Source organism: Lathyrus oleraceus, chromosome 1 (assembly GCF_024323335.1).
Source record: "Lathyrus oleraceus cultivar Zhongwan6 chromosome 1, CAAS_Psat_ZW6_1.0, whole genome shotgun sequence".
NCBI lineage: Eukaryota > Viridiplantae > Streptophyta > Magnoliopsida > Fabales > Fabaceae > Lathyrus > Lathyrus oleraceus.
In genome coordinates, this window is record NC_066579.1 from 402,623,546 (window position 1) to 402,643,381 (window position 19,836).

At 37.8% G+C, this 19,836-nt stretch overlaps 1 protein-coding gene across 4 annotated transcripts; it reads right to left on the reverse strand.

Annotated features, from left to right (window-relative positions):
* Positions 1-2,276: 2,276 nt before the first annotated feature.
* Positions 2,277-19,497, reverse strand: LOC127075372 (2-succinylbenzoate--CoA ligase, chloroplastic/peroxisomal). 4 transcript variants are annotated; one of them, XM_051016853.1, is made up of 11 exons: positions 19,369-19,497; positions 18,762-18,995; positions 18,608-18,680; positions 18,361-18,529; positions 17,948-18,046; positions 17,593-17,690; positions 17,192-17,385; positions 16,266-16,393; positions 15,597-15,988; positions 14,955-15,157; positions 5,048-5,455 (listed from the first exon to the last, which is right to left on the reverse strand). In XM_051016853.1, the coding sequence occupies exons 2-11, from the start codon at positions 18,944-18,946 to the stop codon at positions 5,326-5,328; spliced, it is 1,671 nt and encodes a 556-aa protein (XP_050872810.1). In that variant the 5' UTR covers positions 18,947-18,995; positions 19,369-19,497; the 3' UTR covers positions 5,048-5,325. The 4 variants fall into 4 exon arrangements, with proteins under 4 accessions (XP_050872824.1, XP_050872810.1, XP_050872813.1 ...); XM_051016867.1 differs by lacking the exons at positions 5,048-5,455; positions 19,369-19,497 and adding an exon at positions 2,277-2,884 and having other exon boundaries at positions 18,762-19,109; XM_051016856.1 differs by lacking the exons at positions 5,048-5,455; positions 19,369-19,497 and adding an exon at positions 6,161-7,349 and having other exon boundaries at positions 18,762-19,112.
* Between the last annotated feature and the right edge of the window lie 339 nt (positions 19,498-19,836).

Here is a 19,836-nt window from a genome sequence, read left to right on the forward strand (position 1 = left end):
TCATCAACTCCCTCCCACTTCTCGTTGTGATCGCCTTACAATACTCCTTAGGATTTGGTTGCGTGTTTGCCGAAAAGGAAGGACCGGTTTGTTGTTCCGCGAGTTGCTTAGCAAGTTGCCCAACTTGAGTCTCGAGATTTTTTATAGCTGCGTCGTTGCTTTTTTGATTTGCCATTGACATTTGCATGAATTGCGTCAATGTCTCTTCCAACTTCGAAGTTACGACCGGCGGTTGTTGAGGTATATAAGGATTTTGAGGAGGGTTTTGACGGCTAGAAGAACCACCTCCATAACCTTGGTTTTGGTAATAGTTACTTCTAGGTTGGAACCCTTGGTTCCCTTGGAAATGTTGTTGTTGATTTTGAGGGTTTGGTTGATAAGGTTGTTGTTGTTGTTGTGGTCTCGGTTGGTAGTCCCTTTGGTTTGCCATGTAGTTTACTTCTTCAAAACCGGGAGGTGGGCAAAATCCGGTGTCATGTTCACCTTTACAAAGTTCACAACAAGCTATTTGTTTAGCTTTTGACGGTTCTCTTAACTCTTTGATTTGTTGCGTTAAGAGTTCCACTTGTTGTGAGATGAGCTTGTTTTGGGCAAGGATGGCATCGTTCGTCCCTAGCTCAAGCACTCCCGGCTTCTTCAAAGAGTTGCCTCGACTTTGACTCTGAAGATCATTTAAAGCCATTCGATTTATAATGTTTGTGGCTTCTTCGGCACTTTTTGACAATAAAGAGCCACCCGAGGTAGCATCCAACAACGTTTTGCAGTTTGGTTGAAGTCCATTTTTGAAGATATGGATTTGAGTCAATTCATCAAATCCATGCCCTTTACATTTCCGAAGCATGGACTTGAATCTTTCCCACGCTTCATTTAATGATTCACTGGTTCCTTGTGAAAACACCGAGATGGCCGTCTTGGATTCCATGAATCGGTTATGGGAGAAAAATCTTTCGATGAATTTCTCTTCTAACACGTTCCAGTCTGTCATTACGGCTGGTGTTTGATCTAGGTACCAATCCTTTGCTTTACCGAGCAAAGCGTGGGGGAATAATCGTCTGAACAACGGAAGCTTCTGAGCCTGATCCCCTCCGGCAGCCAATGCTATCTCATAAAATTTTGTGAGAAAAGCAAATGGGTCTTCATGGTCCATTCCGGTGAATGGACTTCCATATAAAAGATTTAGAGTTCCCGTTTTCATCTCAGCTTGCCTTCCGGTGTGGTTGGCAAACTGAGCGGTGTTCCTTGGACTGTTTATGCATGGAGTAGAAATAGGTGGTGGTGGTGGTTGCTCCATGTTTGGTATGAATGGTGGTGGATTTATGGTCGAAGAACTTTCTCCTTGCTCTTGGCGTTGTCTAGCCTGTTGCCTCCTACGTCTCGTTTTGCTATTGAGCCTCCTTGCGGTTCTCTCGATCTCAGGATCAAAAAGAAGTTCGTCCACAGGGATTTGCCCTCGCATAAAACGTAAGCTGCACACTAAACCAAACAGATTACAAGCACAAGTCAAAAATTCACAAGCTAAAACTTAAACAACCATTGCGATGCTCGCAATATCAATTTACAATCCCCGGCAACGGCGCCATTTTGTTAATTGTAAATTTACGTGTCGGGTTTTTGTTATCGTATCCACAGGGATTGTAAGATATCATCGCCGTTCGATGGTTGTATTAATTCTAACTCAATGTAACAATAAGGTTTTGGTTGGTTGTCACGTTATCTTGCATAAAAAGGTAATAAATTGCGGTAAAAGTTTTGGTTTGAATAAATGAGAAATATTGCCAAAGTTAGGGTTCGATGATCACTTTGCATGTATTTGTTCGGTCAACAATCTTATAAACTCCTTTAGATGATAAATCATTTCACAAAGTCCTCCCAATATGTTTCTCTCGAACACACATTGTGAGTTTTCCCATTTTGATCCATTGTTTCTCTCGAACACAATCTATCAAAATGACAACTTTTTGGTTCAACCTTATAGTGAACAAAATCATTCATTACTATCTCTAGCTAACAAACAAGATTGGATGAAAACCTAGGTTAAGAGTTGGTAAACATCTCTCGATCATAAACCAACACAAAGAGTTTTAAATAGAAACAAAGTTTTCATCATATATTCACCATTAAAGAGTTTACACATGAAGATCCTTACATTTACACACAAAGCTAGTAATCACCTACATCTAACCTTGACAAATGGAGGACTTAGCTACTCATTTTCATGGTAGCTTGGTCGGCAAGTTTCGGAAGAAGGTTGATCAACATCCAAGTCGGATAATCGATATTGGATGGGAATCCACCTTCTTTTTGTGGAAGATGGTTACAAGATGAAGAGAAATGAAATCTAGGGCATAAAAGCTCCCAAGAACAATGCTGTAAAAATATCTCTAAGAAAGTACAAAAGTGGAAAAATGCTGTAAAAACTAGGTATGGTGCTCAAAAGTGGCACCTGCTACTTATAGAGTAGTACTGGGCTGTCATGCTCGCTAGGCGAGCAGAATGGCTCGCCTAGCGAGGGTCTAACTGTGGCACAAAAGGCACCTGTGCCCAGAGAAAACAGACTAACTCAAACTGTCATGTTCGCCTAGCGAACACACCTTCGCCTAGCGAAGGACACGCCTCGACCTTCTCCCCAGCGAGGTTGAGAGGTTTTGCTACTGGAATGCTCGCTGGGGACTCGCTAGAGCCTCGCCTAGCGAGTGAGTGCTGGCTGCGCTTTTCACAAAAACTGAACGAACTCGATAGCAGCTCGCCTAGCGAATTTATTGACATTTTACTGGAGCTTTTCGCTAGCAGCTCGCCTAGCGAGCAGGTTGATGAATGCTTGTATTCATTGGTTCCTTTGCCAATTTTCTTGTGTCTTCATTTTCAATTAGTTCATGCCTTTTTCCTGCACAATAACACACAAATCAAAGGCACCAAGCTTGTTTATCAATGTAATGCATTTCAACAAAAACAAAGGTGATTTTGACAATTTAGCAAGGAAATAGAGTGAAAGATACCCTTAATTGATGGCTCAAATAAGCACTTTTGCGTATCTAACACTCACGCCAGACAACTTACACACCAGAAGGCTCAACATCTAACCCCCAACAACATTGTCAGACCGGCTACTCACAACCCCTTATCCATCAAAATTTCTGATCCACAAACACACAAACCTATAACCCTAACATGCCAAACACACAACCACAATACCAAGAGCATACCCCATACCACCACCAACAAGTAGATCATCATCAAGACACCCAACATCAATATGCACCTAACACATCACCCTATCATAGTCGTCTTATCCAAAACACTCAGCGATCATTTAACACCAACCGTCCATCATCTTACTATAGCCAAGAAGCTCAAACATCTCAAAACCAAAACCTTCAACAACCATATGTCTACCAAACACCACAACAATCATTTCAACCTTTCCTCGATGCATCATTCACACCAATGTCTCTCTTCAATCGTCCTGACCGCCCTTCAACAACTCAGACACAACCCAACTACTCTGGCATGGGTCATGAACTCAGCTATGGCGGTACCCCTTCGATGTATACGCAAGACTACGCTGATTTGTCTGACTATCTCAGGCAATCTCATGCAGTTGGTGGTGATGTTCTTGGGTCCTCAGATACTTAAACACCTGGAGTGAATCATCAACGTGGGTTAGGGCCACGAGTTCGGGTAGCTAGGGGATGTGGGACCGGAGGTCGGTTATGTGATCCTGGTCATCGACATTAGTCTTTTTTGTGTAAATGCGTATTAATATTAATATGAATTGGTCAGATTTTGACTTTATCTAAAATGTACAATGTTTTTCAAAAAAAATTACGAAACACACACAGGTGCCAGACCAATTGGCGCCTCCTTTAAAACTTAACACACAGGCGCCAATTGGATTGGCAACACTAGGTGCACTAGCCAATCCAATTGGTGTCAATTCATGTGGCGCTTCCTCTTCAAAGTGGGGTATTTTGAAAAATAATCTGAAAAATGGGTTATTTTAATTTTTTATTTTTAAAATAGGGTTATTTGGATAAAAAAAATCTCAAATTACATTACAAATAATAAAATAAAATAATATAAAAAACTTGCATACATATATTTCAAATGTTTTAAATAATAAATACAAATCAAAATATAAAAATATTGGCTACATATTTAATATTCTAAATTATAAAAACTAAATAATAATATACATAATAAAGTGAGCGGGGCGGATTCGGGGTGAGTGTTAATGTCCCCATTACCCGACCTGTCATCATATTTTATAATCGGAGAAAACTCAAACTCTAACCTAAACCCAGTCAAAACGGATTTTTCCCGTCAACTTCGGAGCGAGTTCGGGTGAATACTCGTAGATACGGATTATATTACCATGCCTACAAAGGACAAATGAAGCCTTGACATTACATCTATTAGAAGTTTCAAAGAAGAAACATCTCTTAAGCTATGTTGGGATGTTCTTCAATCAAACATAAATGGGAATTTCTTAGAAGTGGAGTGATTAGGCATCATAAACCAATCTATTACCACATTTACTCTAGCACATGGATTGGTATTAAAAGGAAACACCAGGAAATTCTGGATCACAAAACTTTGGTGTTTGGAAATGTAGAATTAATTAATTTCTCAAATGACTCCTGGTATGGAGAACCCCTAACTAATAATTGCATATCCCTTCTAATGTGCACCAGTTCTTAAAAGCCAAGGCTCAAGATTTCATCTTCAACAATCAGTTGAGCTTTCCTAAATTAATTTTGGACTCTTATCCTTTGTTGCCTTAATGGGTCCAAAATATAACAATTATCTTGGTAGCCAAACATGACCAACTCATAGGGAAGCATACCAACTCAGGAGATCTCAATATTAGATGCTTCCCTAAGGTAAGTCTGTTATCTTTGCTGCAATTATGTTTGTACTAATATGACTTTTATAATTTCTCACTTATATATAAGAAAATTATTGTGCTGACCAAGTTGTCTATCGTAATTTTAACATCGCTTTTTATGCTTGCTGGAATCAAATTCCCTCTATTATTACTAGAGATGACTTCAATCATAATAGGAGAGGTCTTCCCTATTTCTATTTCATTCAATTTATGAAGATTTTATTTTTATATCACGATTATTTTGTTTTGATATTCTAATATACTACATTTAATTAAATATATATATATATATATATATATATATATATATATATATATATATTAAAATGATAATATGCAATTACAAGATTTTACACAAAAATGTATGTCCTCAATTGCGTTATCAACCGAGAGCAAATAGGGGTGCTAAGGCCTTAAGATGATGAGAAAAGAAACTTCCTTCAAAGATTACTATGCAAAGATTGTAGCTCAGAGACAACCTCCTTTCGAACTTGATCTCTTCTTATTTTTCCTGTGGTAGTGACTGGAAAAGGCTTCTTCCATTCAATAAATATCTTTGGTATCTTAAACCTGAAAGGAGAAAAAAAGATGTGTATCCTTAAACCACCATTGCATGCCTAGATTTTTACTCCCACAAAGTACAAATACTTCTTTGAATAAATTTATCAAAAATTACTTTAGGAAAGAGGAATATTTTTAAAAAAGAATCCTGCAACATGCATCTATGAGTTCTTTAGTATGTCTATAAAAATCTTATACCATTTTGGGATTTTTTTTATTTAAAAATAATCACTTTTTTTAGATTTTTTTTTAAAAATAACCATCTTTTTCAAATTAAATACGAAAATAATCAAGTTTTCAGAAAAATTTCTAAAATAACCATGTTTGAGAAAGGATGCGCCGGGGGAGTTGGCGCATCCCTTAATATTTTAGGGCAGGCGCCAGACGTATTGGCGCCAATGCATTAGGCTCCTAAAGGAGGAGTCAATGCAATTGGCGCCTGCTTGGGCCTCCTAAAGGAGGCGTCAAGGGGAGTGGCGCCCTAGTCTCCCTCCTAAGGGAGGCGCCAATAGGCATGGCGCCTTAGTCTCCCTCCTAAGGGAGGCGCCAATAGGCATGGCGCCTTAGGCCCCTGTTATTTATTTATTTATTTTAATTATAATTTTTTATAATATTTTTTGTTTTTAATATTTAAAATTTATTATTTAATACATAATAAATATAAATAAAAATAAAATGACTTCATTAAATATATAATACTTGATTACATTAGAAAGACCAAAACCCTAATGACCCGCCCGATTATAACGTCCCCCGGTTCCACGTCCCGGTGTGTTAGGTTGTCTCCGAGGTCTCCCACAATTTTCTTAAGGTGTTTGTGGTCTTTGGATGCTGACCTGATCGAGCGATGGCTGGTTGGAAGGTCCGGCGGTATTTGACAGATGTGTCATCATTTGCTCCCAATATCCGGAGGGGCTGTGGCCAACGGCGCTTCCGTAATGGAGTTCGATGTCCATGTCATCGTAGTTAAGGCGTTGGGGTTGGGTGAATTGGGGACGGTATAGTTGCACAAATTGGGTCATTGAGTCGTTTTGAAAACGAAGCAATGGTTCTTGGGGCGTACTATAGTTAAACAGTGGTTGGGTGTTAAATGGTGGGGGGCTACGATGACGTGACCCATATGAATCATTTGTGCTATAGACGGTTGTGGTTGCGGGGTTTGGTTCTTGGTTTTGTGTTTGGGTGGGTGGTATGAATGGATTGCGACGTTGGATGGTTGACATGAACGGATTGCGATGTTGGGTGTGTGGTTGTTTTGTGTATGTGGTCGGTTGATGTTGTGTGGTTGGTTGTTGGGTGGTGAATTGATGTGGGACATACGATGACGAAGCAAGTTGGTGCGGATCCATCAAATACCACGGCTCAGATACGAATTGCTGAGTTGTTACAGACCTAAACCATGTCATATATTGTTGAGTCGGTCTTGCACCTTGGATGACTGGTTCATTCAGGATGTGTTGTCGTCGATTCCTCCATTGACGACACATGTCTTTTGCAAAGTCTCTGCAGTCAGAATAATCCCACTGTGCATCGACCCTTTTTTGATGCCAATTCCCCAAACACGTGGGAGATTCTGGAATATGTTGTAGCATTCCAAACTGCAGTTTGACCCGGTCACTTTGGTGCATTTCAACTGTAGTGAATCAGATAATCGGTGTCTTCGCTGTCCAAATTGCAGCATCGTCATGGTTCACATCATGATCCAGACTCAGATATGGCCTCCAAACAAACTCGAAAAAAATACCAAATCGTTAGATGGAAAAAAATTTGAGAAGTATTTTTAGATTAACTATAGTTTGGTAGGAGTATTACATCATCATGTTCAATGTGATCCAATAGATTTCGATAGACTACAATAGCGTGTTTCAGACACCTATTGTAGTTCATTCCCCTTACTGACCACCTAAGATAATAAAAAGAAGTGAAAAATATTATTGACTGTTAATTTAAATAATAGATATAATTAACTAAATGGTGAATGGTAAAGTGCTAGACTTACTTGGTTGCAAAGAGGAACACGAATGGACGCTCATTTTCTGGGGCGAGCGACGGCATCCTAGACCACCCCCAAGCTTGAAGCAAATAAGCACATGAAAAAAAAGTACAGGTATTCTTTTTTTAAGTTCTACACAATGCACTATATAGATGGGCCAACACAGTTGAACCCCAACTATAAGTGTTTACCTTATTGATGTTGCGTAATAAAGGTAAATACATTATATTCACATAATTACCTGTACTTTCTGGAAACAAAAAGTTACCAAATAAAATCATAATATAACACCGAGCTTTTATTATTTTCTCATACTCGGTTGAATCTTCGGACAGTACTATACTGGCATAATGTTGTTTAAGGTATTTTAAATTTATACCTTGCTTGACTGGATGTGTCTCCCTCAGTTTCGTCGTCTAACAAAGGGGCACCCAGTAATTCATTGCATATATTGTTGTCTTGGTTAACTTTCCCATTCACTGCCTTTCCATCTATACGAAGACCCAACAACATGTACACGTCCTCAAGTGTGACGGTACACTCACCAATCGGAAGGTGAAATGTGTGGGTCTCGGGTCTCCACCTCTCCAACAAAGCCAGAATGAACTTGTAGTCCACCGAGTACGAAACAATGTTTAAGAGATTTCCAAATCCACATCCTCTAATATATGATTCTATTAAAGGATCGTGGGGTACATATTCATGTACACGACATCTAAACCGCTTCGGATCCTAATAACAAAAAAAAAACGAAAATACAATTAGAAGAAGAAATACATTCTCAAGAAATATGTATTAGATGTAATCCAGAAATAGAAACTAAAAAGCAAGAGATTTCAAAGGTATAACACAAAGAGTTTTTTTACAAGTAATCCAAAAATAGTAACTAAAAGAGAGAGATTACATACAAATGTCGAGATATTCTCGATTGTGCCTCTGTGTTCATCGCCCATAGTTAACAAAGACATGATTCGATTTTGCAAAGCTTAAGTTTGTTAGATGAAAGAAATGTGGTAGAAGGAAAGAGTGTGATGAAGATGGTTTGATAATGTTGATATGGGAGACTATTTATAGATGAATAAGTGAGTAGGTTTAGAAACCGTAAAGAATGTGATTGGTTGCATGCAAAGGCAAGAAGAGACAAGTGAATGACAAAAGACAAAGACAAATGAATGACAAAAGTAGCATGGAAGGAATCTAGTAGACGCATATGAAGAAATCACATGCAAGAGGAAGAGGAGCCATTACCTTTGGCGCCTACATGTGACTTTTCACATGCAAGGAAGAGGCGCCCTTCCTCTTGGCGCCTTAGTGTAAGGCATTATGAAGGGGCGCCATCCCTAGTGGCGCCTATGTTAAATTTTGTGAAGAGGCGCCCAACCCTTTGGCGCCTATGTTACTTTATGGTGCCAAGGGAATGGGCGCCTATGTTTACTTTATGTTTAATCTTAGGGCACATTAGGGCATAGAGAACTCAGAGATTCTTTGATTCCCTGGGTATTGAGTATTCTTTTCACTCTTCCCTCTGTACAGACTTGACTATACTTGCACGCAAAGAAAAGTGTGAAAAGAATACACAGAGGGAAGAGTGAAAAGAATACTCAATACCCAGGGAATCAAAGAATCTCTGAGTTCTCTGTGCCCTAATGTGCCCTAAGATTAAACATAAAGTAAACATAGGCGCCCATTCCCTTGGCACCATAAAGTAACATAGGCGCCAAAGGGTTGGGCGCCTCTTCATAAAATTTAACATAAGCGCCACTAGTGATGGCGCCCCTTCCTAATGCCTTACACTAAGGCGCCAAGAGGAAGGGCGCCTCTTCCTTGCATGTGAAAAGTTACATGTAGGCGCCAAAGGTAATGGCTCCTCTTCCTCTTGCATGTGATTTCTTCACATGCGCCTACTAGATTCCTTCCATGCTACTTTTATCATTCACTTTTTTGTCATTCATTTGTCTTTGTCTTTTGACATTCACTTGTCTCTTCTTTTGTCTCTTCTTGCCTTTGCATGCAACCAATCACATTCTTTATGGTTTCTAAACCTACTCACTTATTCATCTATAAATACTCTCCCATATCAACATTATCAAACCATCTTCATCACACTCTTTCCTTCTACCACATTTCTTTCATCTAACAAACTTAAGCTTTGCAAAATCGAATCATGTATTTGTTAACTATGGGTGATGAACACAGAGGCACAATCGAGAATATCTCGGCATTTGTATGTTATCTCTCTCTTTTAGTTACTATTTTTGGATTACTTGTAAAAAAAAACTCTTTGTGTTATACCTTTGAAATCTCTTTCTTTTTAGTTTCTATTTCTGGATTACATCTAATACATATTTCTTGAGAATGTATTTCTTCTTCTAATTGTATTTTCGTTTTTTTTTGTTATTAGGATCCGAAGCGGTTTAGATGTCGTGTACATGAATATGTACCCACGATCCTTTAATAGAACCATATATTAGAGGATGTGGATTTGGAAATCTCCAAAACATTGTTTCGTACTCGGTGGACTACAAGTTCATTCTGGCTTTGCTGGAGAGATGGAGACCCGAGACCCACACATTTCACCTTCCGATTGGTGAGTGTACCGTCACACTTGAGGACGTGTACATGTTGTTGGGTCTTCGTATAGATGGAAAGGCAGTGAATGGGAAAGTTAACCAAGAAAACAATATATGCAATGAATTACTGGGTGCCCCTTTGTTAGACGACGAAACTGAGGGAGACACATCCAGTCAAGCAAGGGAGCAAGGTATAAATTTAAAATACCTTAAACAATATTATGCCAGTATAGTACTGTCCGAAGATTCAACCGAGTATGAGAAAATAATAAAAGCTCGATGTTATATTATGATTTTATTTGGTAACTTTTTGTTTCCAGAAAGTACAGGTAATTCTGTGAATATAATGTATTTACCTTTATTACGCAACATCAATAAGGTAAACACTTATAGTTGGGGTTTAACTGTGTTGGCCCATCTATATAGTGCATTGTGTAGAACTTAAAAAAAGAATACCTGTACTTTTTTTTCATGTGCTTATTTGCTTCAAGCTTGGGGGTGGTCTAGGATGCCGTCGCTCGCCCCAGAAAATGAGCGTCCATTCGTGTTCCCCTTTGCAACCAAGTAAGTCTAGCACTTTACCATTCACCATTTAGTTAATTATATCTATTATTTAAATTAACAGTCAATAATATTTTTCACTTCTTTTTATTATCTTAGGTGGTCAGTAAGGGGAATGAACTACAATAGGTGTCTGAAACACGCTATTGTAGTTTATCGAAATCTATTGGATCACATTGAACATGATGATGTAATACTCCTACCAAATTATAGTTAATCTAAAAATACTTCTCAAATTTTTTTCCATCTAACGATTTGGTATTTTTTCCAGTTTGTTTGGAGGCCATATCTGGGTCTGGATCATGATGTGAACCATGACGATGCTGCAGTTTGGACAGCGAAGACACCGATTATCCGATTCACTACAGTTGAAATGCACCAAAGTGACCGGGTCAAACTGCAGTTCGGAATGCTACAACATATTCCAGAATCTCCCACGTGTTTGGGGAATTGGCATCAAAAAAGGGTCGATGCACAGTGGGATTATTCTGACTGCAGAGACTTTGCAAAAGACATGTGTCGTCAATGGAGGAATCGACGACAACACATCCTGAATGAACCAGTCATCCAAGGTGCAAGACCGACTCAACAATATATGACATTGTTTAGGTCTGTAACAACTCAGCAATTCGTATTTGAGCCGTGGTATTTGATGGATCCGCACCAACTTGCTTCGTCATCGTATGTCCCACATCAATTCACCACCCAACAACCAACCACACAACATCAACCGACCACATACACAAAACAACCACACACCCAACATCGCAATCCGTTCATGTCAACCATCCAACGTCGCAATCCATTCATACCACCCACCCAAACACAAAACCAAGAACCAAACCCCGCAACCACAACCGTCTATAGCACAGATGATTCATATGGGTCACGTCATCGTAGCCCCCCACCATTTAACACCCAACCACTGTTTAACTATAGTACGCCCCAAGAACCATTGCTTCGTTTTCAAAACGACTCAATGACCCAATTTGGGCAACTATATCGTCCCCAATTCACCCAACCCCAACGCTCTAACTACGATGACATGGACATCGAACTCCATTACGGAAGCGCCGTTGGCCACAGCCCCTCCGGATATTGGGAGCAAATGATGACACATCTGTCAAATACCGCTGGAACCTCTGCCGGACCTTCCAACCAACCATCGCTCGATCAGGTCAGCATCCAAAGACCACAAACACCTCAAGAAAATCGTGGGAGACCTCAGAGACAACCTAACGCATCGGGATGTGGAACCGGGGGACGTTATAATCGGGCGGGTCATTAGGGTTTTGGTCTTTCTAATGTAATCAATTATTATATATTTAATGAAGTCATTTTATTTTTATTTTTATTTATCATGTATTAAATAATAATTTTTAAATATTAAAAACAAAAAATATTATAAAAAATTATAATTATAAAAAATTTATAATAAAATAAAATAACAGGGGCCTAAGGCGCCATGCCTATTGGCGCCTCCCTTAGGAGGGAGACTAAGGTGCCATGCCTATTGGCGCCTCCCTCCCTTAGGAGGGATACTAGGGCGCCACTCCCCTTGGCGCCTCCTTTAGGAGGGATACTAAGGCGCCACTCCCCTTAGCGCCTCCCTTAGGAGGGATACTAGGGCGCCACTCCCATTGACACTCAAATATTTCGCCATCGGTATGGGTATTGATCATGTAATGTGGTGATGAAGATGTTTTTTTTTAAGATGCTAGTTTAATGTTTGATGGTGAGTGCATTGATCACATATTAACATGGAGTTAAATAGGGTAGATGGTGAAGACAATGCATGAAGAAGACAAGACAAGTACACTAATCACGTATCAACTTTTTTAAGAATCTGCCATGATTCTTGCATGTAGAAGACAAGACAAGGCATGCCCCCTTACCAATGGCGTCTGCATGATTCTTGCAAGATTCACCTGTCCTAACAAGACAAGGCATGCGCCCTGCACGATTCCCTACAAATTCCCCTGCCCTAACAAGACAAGACATGCGCCCTTACTAATTGCGCGTGTTCAGATGCACCAAGCCACTCATGTGCCCTTACCAATGATGCATATTCATGTGCATGTAAAAAGACAAGGCATGCGCCCTTACCAATGACGCATACTCACATGCATAAAAGACAAGACATGCGCCCTTACCAATGGCGCTTTCACATACATCACATACAAAATACACTTTCCCGTGAATGCAACTTATCATCAAGCTTACACTCAACTTACTTTCAACTTATTTTCTCATCTATAAATACCGCAACGCTCATCCTCTCTGCAACGCTCAACCTATCTGCAACAATATGTCTCTATTGATCATGGGTGATGAACATCGAGGAACAATCAATAATATTGAGACATTTGTATGTTATTACTTTATCTATATTATTTATCACTTATTCTTATTTTCTAACAAAGTGTTGATATTGTTTATTACTTATTCTTACTTATTTCTTAATTATCTTTTATTAGGACCCAAAGAGATTTCGATGTTGTGTACATGAATATATAGCACACGATCCTTTGATAGAACCATATCTTCGAAGATGCGATTTTGGTAATCTACTCAACATAGTCCCATACTCAGTTGACTACACATTTCATCTTTCTTTCAGTGAGTGTACTGTCACACTTGAGGACGTCTATGTGTTGTTAGGTCTACCTATCGATGGTAAGACCGAAAATGGTAGAGTTAACCAAGATAACTCTATATGCAAGGAATTGTTGGGTGCCATTTTGTGTGAAGACACAACTACATTGGACCAGACGATGTATTACTATTAAACAACTATACTTTTGATTTTAAAAAATTATCAAATTACATATCCTCTAATCATGTCAAATTCTTATACAGTATCTGAAGGCCGTATCTGGATCTTAATCATCAGGTTAACCATGATGATGTTGCAGTTTGGACAGTAAAAACACCGATCATTCGGTTCACTACTGTGGAGATGCACCAGAGTGACCGTGTAAAACTGTAGTTCGGCATGCAACAACAAATTCCAGAACCTCCGACGTGTTTGGGACGTTTTTGGCAGATTGACATCAACAAAAAGTCGATGGCCAGTGAGATTATTCGGATTTGAGAGACTTCGGAAAAGAGATATGTCGTCATTGGAGGAATCGAAGGCAACACATCTTAAACAAACCAGTGATACATGGTGCTAGACTAACTCAACATTATATGGCATGATTTAGATCGGTTACAACGCCACAGTTTGTGTCTGAGGCAAGGTATTTGATTGATCCATGCCATCCAACTTCATCATCAAACGTCTAACAACAAATCCCTGCCCAAGAACAATGTCAACCCACCAAAACCCAATGAACAACCTCACACCATCACCCTACCATATACATCTAACCTCACAACCAATTCATGCCACACACCCAAACTAAAAAATCAGGAATCAAACCCTAACCACCAACAATTATACGTAGCCACCACAATTGTCTATAACTCGGATGATTCATACGATTCAACGTCATGCCATCGCAGCCCCCCACTTATGAACACTCAAACATCTCATTGCCACAACACGCAATCATTGTTTGACTTTAGAACACCACAAGAATCATTGTTTCGTTTTCAAAACGATTCAATGTCTCAATTTGGGCGATCATTCAGTCCATAAACCACATAACTACAACGACCCAACTACGACAACATGGGCTCCGAACTCAATTGCGGAAGCGCCATTGGTGACAATCCCCTAGCTATTGGGGAGAAATGATGACAAATCTATAAAATACCACTGGACCTTCAACCGAGCCTTCACATCAGCCACTATTACATCATGTCAACACTCAAAGACCCCAAACACCTCAGGAAAATCGTGGGAGACCTCGAAGACAGGATAACACATCTGGATGTAGAACTAGGGGGCATTTCAATCGAGCGGGTCATTGATTTTCTTGTCATGTATTTTAATTTTATATTATAATATTAATCATTATTGTTTATTTACTTATTTAATTTAATTATTTATAAGTATAAAATATAAAATTAAAAAAAATTGCATAGAGCATACGCCACATGCATTGACGCATACACATGATGTAGTGTATGCATGCGTCAGTGCAATTGGCTTCATTGAAGGCATGCACCCAGGCCATTGACGCCTCTGTTCACTAGGAAAATAGATGCGTCCGTCCAACTGACAGATACTTTATGAAATGTCATTATTTTCGTAAATATTTTGAATAATAGGTTATTTTAGGATTTTATTTGAAAAAAGTGGTTATTTAAAAAAAATATATTGAATTTTGGAATGGAGAAGGTACAAAATTATTTTAATTCAAAAGTTTTAGCAAACTAAAAGTTAATTCAATCAAAATCTAGCTTAACAATCATGAGTAAAATTTGGGACACAAACCTGCTTAAACTATTTTCCAAACAGTATTGTTGGAGATTCTTTTTAGATAAGTGATACTCTTCATTTGAAGTAGAATGCTCTAACCATTGCCAATTTTCACTAGGTTGGATACATGCTGCTACCAGCTCTGTGAAACGAGCATCTGGAATTCCCACAATAACAACATTTGCAACCCCTGGGTGTACTAGTAGAATTGCCTCAACCTACAAACACATAACAAGTCCACACATTTCTAAAACATTAAACCAACCAAGACAAGATAAGCACTTAACAAGGTAAAAGAAAAAGAAGAAATTATGAACTCCTAAACACATTCAGAAGAAATGTGATTCGGATGCCAGACATTAAAAATGTGTTACACACTAATTGGCCTTGGTCATCTGATCTCAAATGAAAGGTATAAATTATTTGAAGATAATTTAGTGAAGGTATAGTGTGAGCCAGCTGATCTCAAATGAGTGTTCGAGATCAAATAATATGTGCATTTTCAAAATGCAAGGAATCTAAATCCTAGAAATGTATGGTGTGTCTCTTTTGTTTTGAAGGATTGAACTTTGTAATAAAACATTATGTTCTTTCAGTATCACATGTCTATATTGTCTTACTCAGACATTAATCCTTGTAGTTGTGCATGTTTATTACCTCTTCAGGGTAAATATTCTCCCCGCCACTCTTGATGCGACCATTTGTACGTCCAAGGAGCCACAAATTACCATGACAGTCCATGGATCCAATGTCACCTGTGTCAAGCCATACTTCATTCCTCTGATTAGATGAGGTTGTGAGAGTTTGATCCCAATACCTGACCATTAAATGTGGTCCTCTAGTTAAAATTCTTCCAGTGTCACCAGAAGAATCTGTACATATCTTCAGCTCTACATGAGGTGCAGCCTTGCCAACACAAACACCTTGTGGTTGGTGAATGAGATGTTTGGATTCTACCTCACCATATGTTTGAAAAGGACGGCTTGTGGTTTTTTGCATTGGATCATATAGCGTCAAGAATGTCAGTGAAGAGCATGCCTCTGTCATCCCTTTAATAAATGAAGATTGTTAGCTATTTCTATAGAAAAAGATAAATAAGTTGAACTGTTTTTATATATGTTATAAGCTGTTTTCATAAACTAATCCATAAAGCTTATGAAAATAAGCTAAAAATAGCATATGGACATGTCAATAGTTGTATCCGTAATCTCTTCCAAACAATTTCACAAGTGCTAATACCAGTAGTTAAACTCAAATAAGCTAATCCAAACATACTTTAGTAAAAAAAACTTTCTTCTAGGCAAGATTGGGTAAAGAAAGACTCACCATAAGCTGAAATAAGCTTAGCTTTATGGAAGAATATGTTACTGTCTTTGATAAGCTCAAGTGAGAGACTTCCACCCCCATTGAGTATTTTTTTGACAAGTTCTCCACCTTTCCATGTTTCTTTGTGCCTAAAAAAATCAAAACATCAAATAAAGACTTGATATAATAGTAAACACTACTTTAGGATTTTTATTTACTGTTTAGTCTAAACTAGGAAACCTTTTGATAGAAGTGATGAATCTTGTATGTGTAAAGTAACATTTTCTTTGCGGTAGATTAACTGATTGTAATACCACATTTGCATTAATTTAATAGCTTAAACGCAATTTTAGTCTCTTTATTTGGTCTCATTTATAATTTTGGTCCCCTCATTTTTAAATCTACAAATTTGATTCAACGATTTCAAAATGTCTTACATTTTCCAGATCTTTACATTTGATGTTGATTTTTTATGATTTAGCAAATGAGACACTTATTTGATAAATAAGTCGAAGACATGGAAATGGACTATTAAATGAGAATTCTCCTGAACAATATTTTATATCGAATTTAGTTAGTTGCTTTCGTGATATAGATTAATGTATATTATATTTTGATAAATTGGAAATTAGTTGTTAAGAATCCACCTAGGTTGTGTTACTTCACCAACTGAGTTACCACTTGAGCATCTCCCTCATCACATAATCAAAGTTGAGCCTTAAAATGTATAGGTGGGAAAAAATTTAGTCATTTGAAAAATTGGAAGACTATAATCAGGGATTTGAAAGTAGGGGGACTTCAACCGCAAATGCAATAAAATAGAGGACCAAAACTGCATTTAAGTATAGGCTATTTTATAAATTGATCTTTTTTAGATACTGTATCATATGACCATTTTTGTTTCAGAAAGGAACAAAGTATTGTTACTATTTGAAACTAGAACATACCTAACAATAGAAATCAAACTGGCCATTATGGCAGGAACTGTGATAAAAGATGTGACAGTATGTTGTTCTATGGCATCAACAGCTAATTCAGCATCAAACTTTGGCATGAATACATGGCAACCTCCAACCATGAGCATGGCCATTGCGGATGACAAGCCACCAATGTGACATAATGGAGCAGTATGAAGATAAACCTGTAAGAGAACAAATGGAAAAAGAAAAAAAAAACGGAGCTCAAACAACAATTAGACGATTGAATGTTTCAACTTGGTTTATAATGTAACATGCAAGTAAGTAGAATCTAAGTAGTTAATATTGACAACCTCATCATGTTATGATATAATGGTAAGTTGTCAAAACCAATAAGTAACATAAACTGGATGTAATGGTGAATGGCATACATCATCTTCACTATATCCAACTATTGCAATCTTTGCTAGGGACTGTATGATCAAAGCTTCATGGCTTATTGTCACTCCCTTGGGCTTTCCAGTAGTTCCTAAGAGTCAAGCATATAACAATTTCAGCAATTTGGAAGTGTATTCCCTAGATTAATATTTGAACACTAGCATGTACAATATTATCAAAAAGTCATGCAAATTGTACATTATTGCATAGTTATCAGTATCTTACAATACATGCAAGTCATATCTCGATTTAATACAAAACTGAACTCAATCAATACACATGATGTGAATCTCGATTTAATAACCAAGTGAGAAGTTTTTCTGAGGCAATCAAGTGAGAATGAAGAACCTGAAGTAAAGCATATTATGACAGCTCCTTCAGGTGCCCAGGAGTAATTAAACTCTATAGGTTTCACAATATGCTTCTTAAGTATTCCTGGAGTCAACACTGCAAAACAACAAGAGCAATTAAGCTAAGAAGATTATTCAAGCTTATAAAAGTTTTTATGCATAAATTGTACTTTAGTATAAGGTTTTAAAAAACGGCCGCAGTCGCGTAAAGGCTTTCGCGATTTCGGTTGGTACAGGTGTCGCGACACTGATTAAAGTCGTCGCGGTGTGAATTAACCACAATTTGTTCTTTAATATAAAAACGGTGATAACGGTATCGATATCGGCACATGCTGATACTGTTTTGTCGCGGCCGTTTTCGTGGTTAGAGACCGTATTTAATTATTAATGAAGACACACAAATATTCCTACCATTCCATTTCTTTGCAAAATCTGAAGAAGGAGAATCCAACAAAACACGCCACTTCAAAGATTGAATATCAGTTTGTTGGAATTTGAAGTACCATGAATAGCAACTCTCATCAATCACTAACATCACTGGCTTCACTACTGCCATTGCAAACCTCGCCTCTTCAAAACTCTTCAAAAGTAGAAAATTGCTTCAAACCACAAAAACAATACAAATTAGGGCAATCATGTGTACAGCAAATTTACATACCCAGCGATAGTTCAAAGGAGCGGCAATTCCTCCAACAAATGCAATGGCTAATAACCATTCCAAATACGAATCACTGAAATGAAAAATCAAATTGATTCACCTTTCGTAAATTCATTGATAATGAACTAGCAGAAATAAGTAGAATCTGTACTACCTGTTGTATGCAGAGATGGCGATAACGTCACCGGGTGAGACTCCAAGCTGGAGAAGGCCGTGTGCTAGTGATGCCACTTCCACCACAAACTGTTGCCCGGTTTTGCGGTGGTTGCCGGAAATGGTTACCGGGAAGTCTTGCCGGAAGGTTAACAGTCGACTCAGACATTGGCAGATGTGAGCCATGAGGAAAGTGAAAGCGCGCTTTGCTATTCTGTTTCCAAATGAACGTTATCTGCCCAAATACAACGACTTTCTCATGTTATTATCACACGTGTCATGTTTTCATTGGTGATTTTAAAATTTTCTCTATCTTTTTCTTGCATTCGTGTGTTTGTTATGCTCAAGGATGACATAGTATAGCAAGAAACAATTAACCTTATTGTTGAAGCGCATTTGTTCTTATAATGTAATCAAAAAAGTAAGAAAAAATTTAAATATTTGAAGATAAATAATTGAATTGATATATATATATATATATATATATATATATATATATATATATATTCAAAGAAAAAAATGGAGAGAGTTGTTATATAATGGTATGCAAAATGGTTAGTATTTGAAATAGGAATAAAAAAAACTCATAGAAAAAGTAGGCAATCAACCTTAAATTTGACATTTTAGTGTTTAGAAGTAGCATGGATAAAAAAAAGTTGAAGTAAGATATGAGAATGAATGAACAATTCTTTGTATTGAAGCTTATTTATATGGGTAGTGTGTAGATGTTGTGTATAAGAAATAATTTTAAAATGAGATATATAATTGAAATAATAAAATGAAGTGTAAGTTTGTGTGTAGTTTATTGAAAGAGTAAAACAAATATAATGTTGTAAAAAAAGTAAGAAATAGTTGATAAAACAAAGGAAAAGTGCAACCAAACAGAACCTAACAAACATCACCGCAATTGTGTCCAATTACCATACATGACCGAAGTGCATCCAATTAGCAAACAGTGAATATATGCAAGCTAGGAGTAAGAATGTAGTTTCCAAGATATAATAGCTGTAGTTTCTGAAGATGGTGGGAAACCAAATTGCTCTGACATTAGAAAAACGGTAATTTTGAAAACAATG

What these genes read in the sequence shown, in the direction of transcription:
- LOC127075372 (XM_051016853.1), bottom strand. Translation starts at nt 18,946, where the DNA reads ATGGCTCACATCTGCCAATGTCTGAGTCGACTGTTAACCTTCCGGCAA. An exon ending in TTTTGCAAAGAAATGGAATG is followed by an intron (nt 18,047 to 18,360) that starts GTAGGAATATTT and finishes GTTGTTTTGCAG; the next exon opens with TGTTGACTCCAGGAATACTT. An exon ending in TTGGATATAGTGAAGATGAT is followed by an intron (nt 17,386 to 17,592) that starts GTATGCCATTCA and finishes GTTCTCTTACAG; the next exon opens with GTTTATCTTCATACTGCTCC.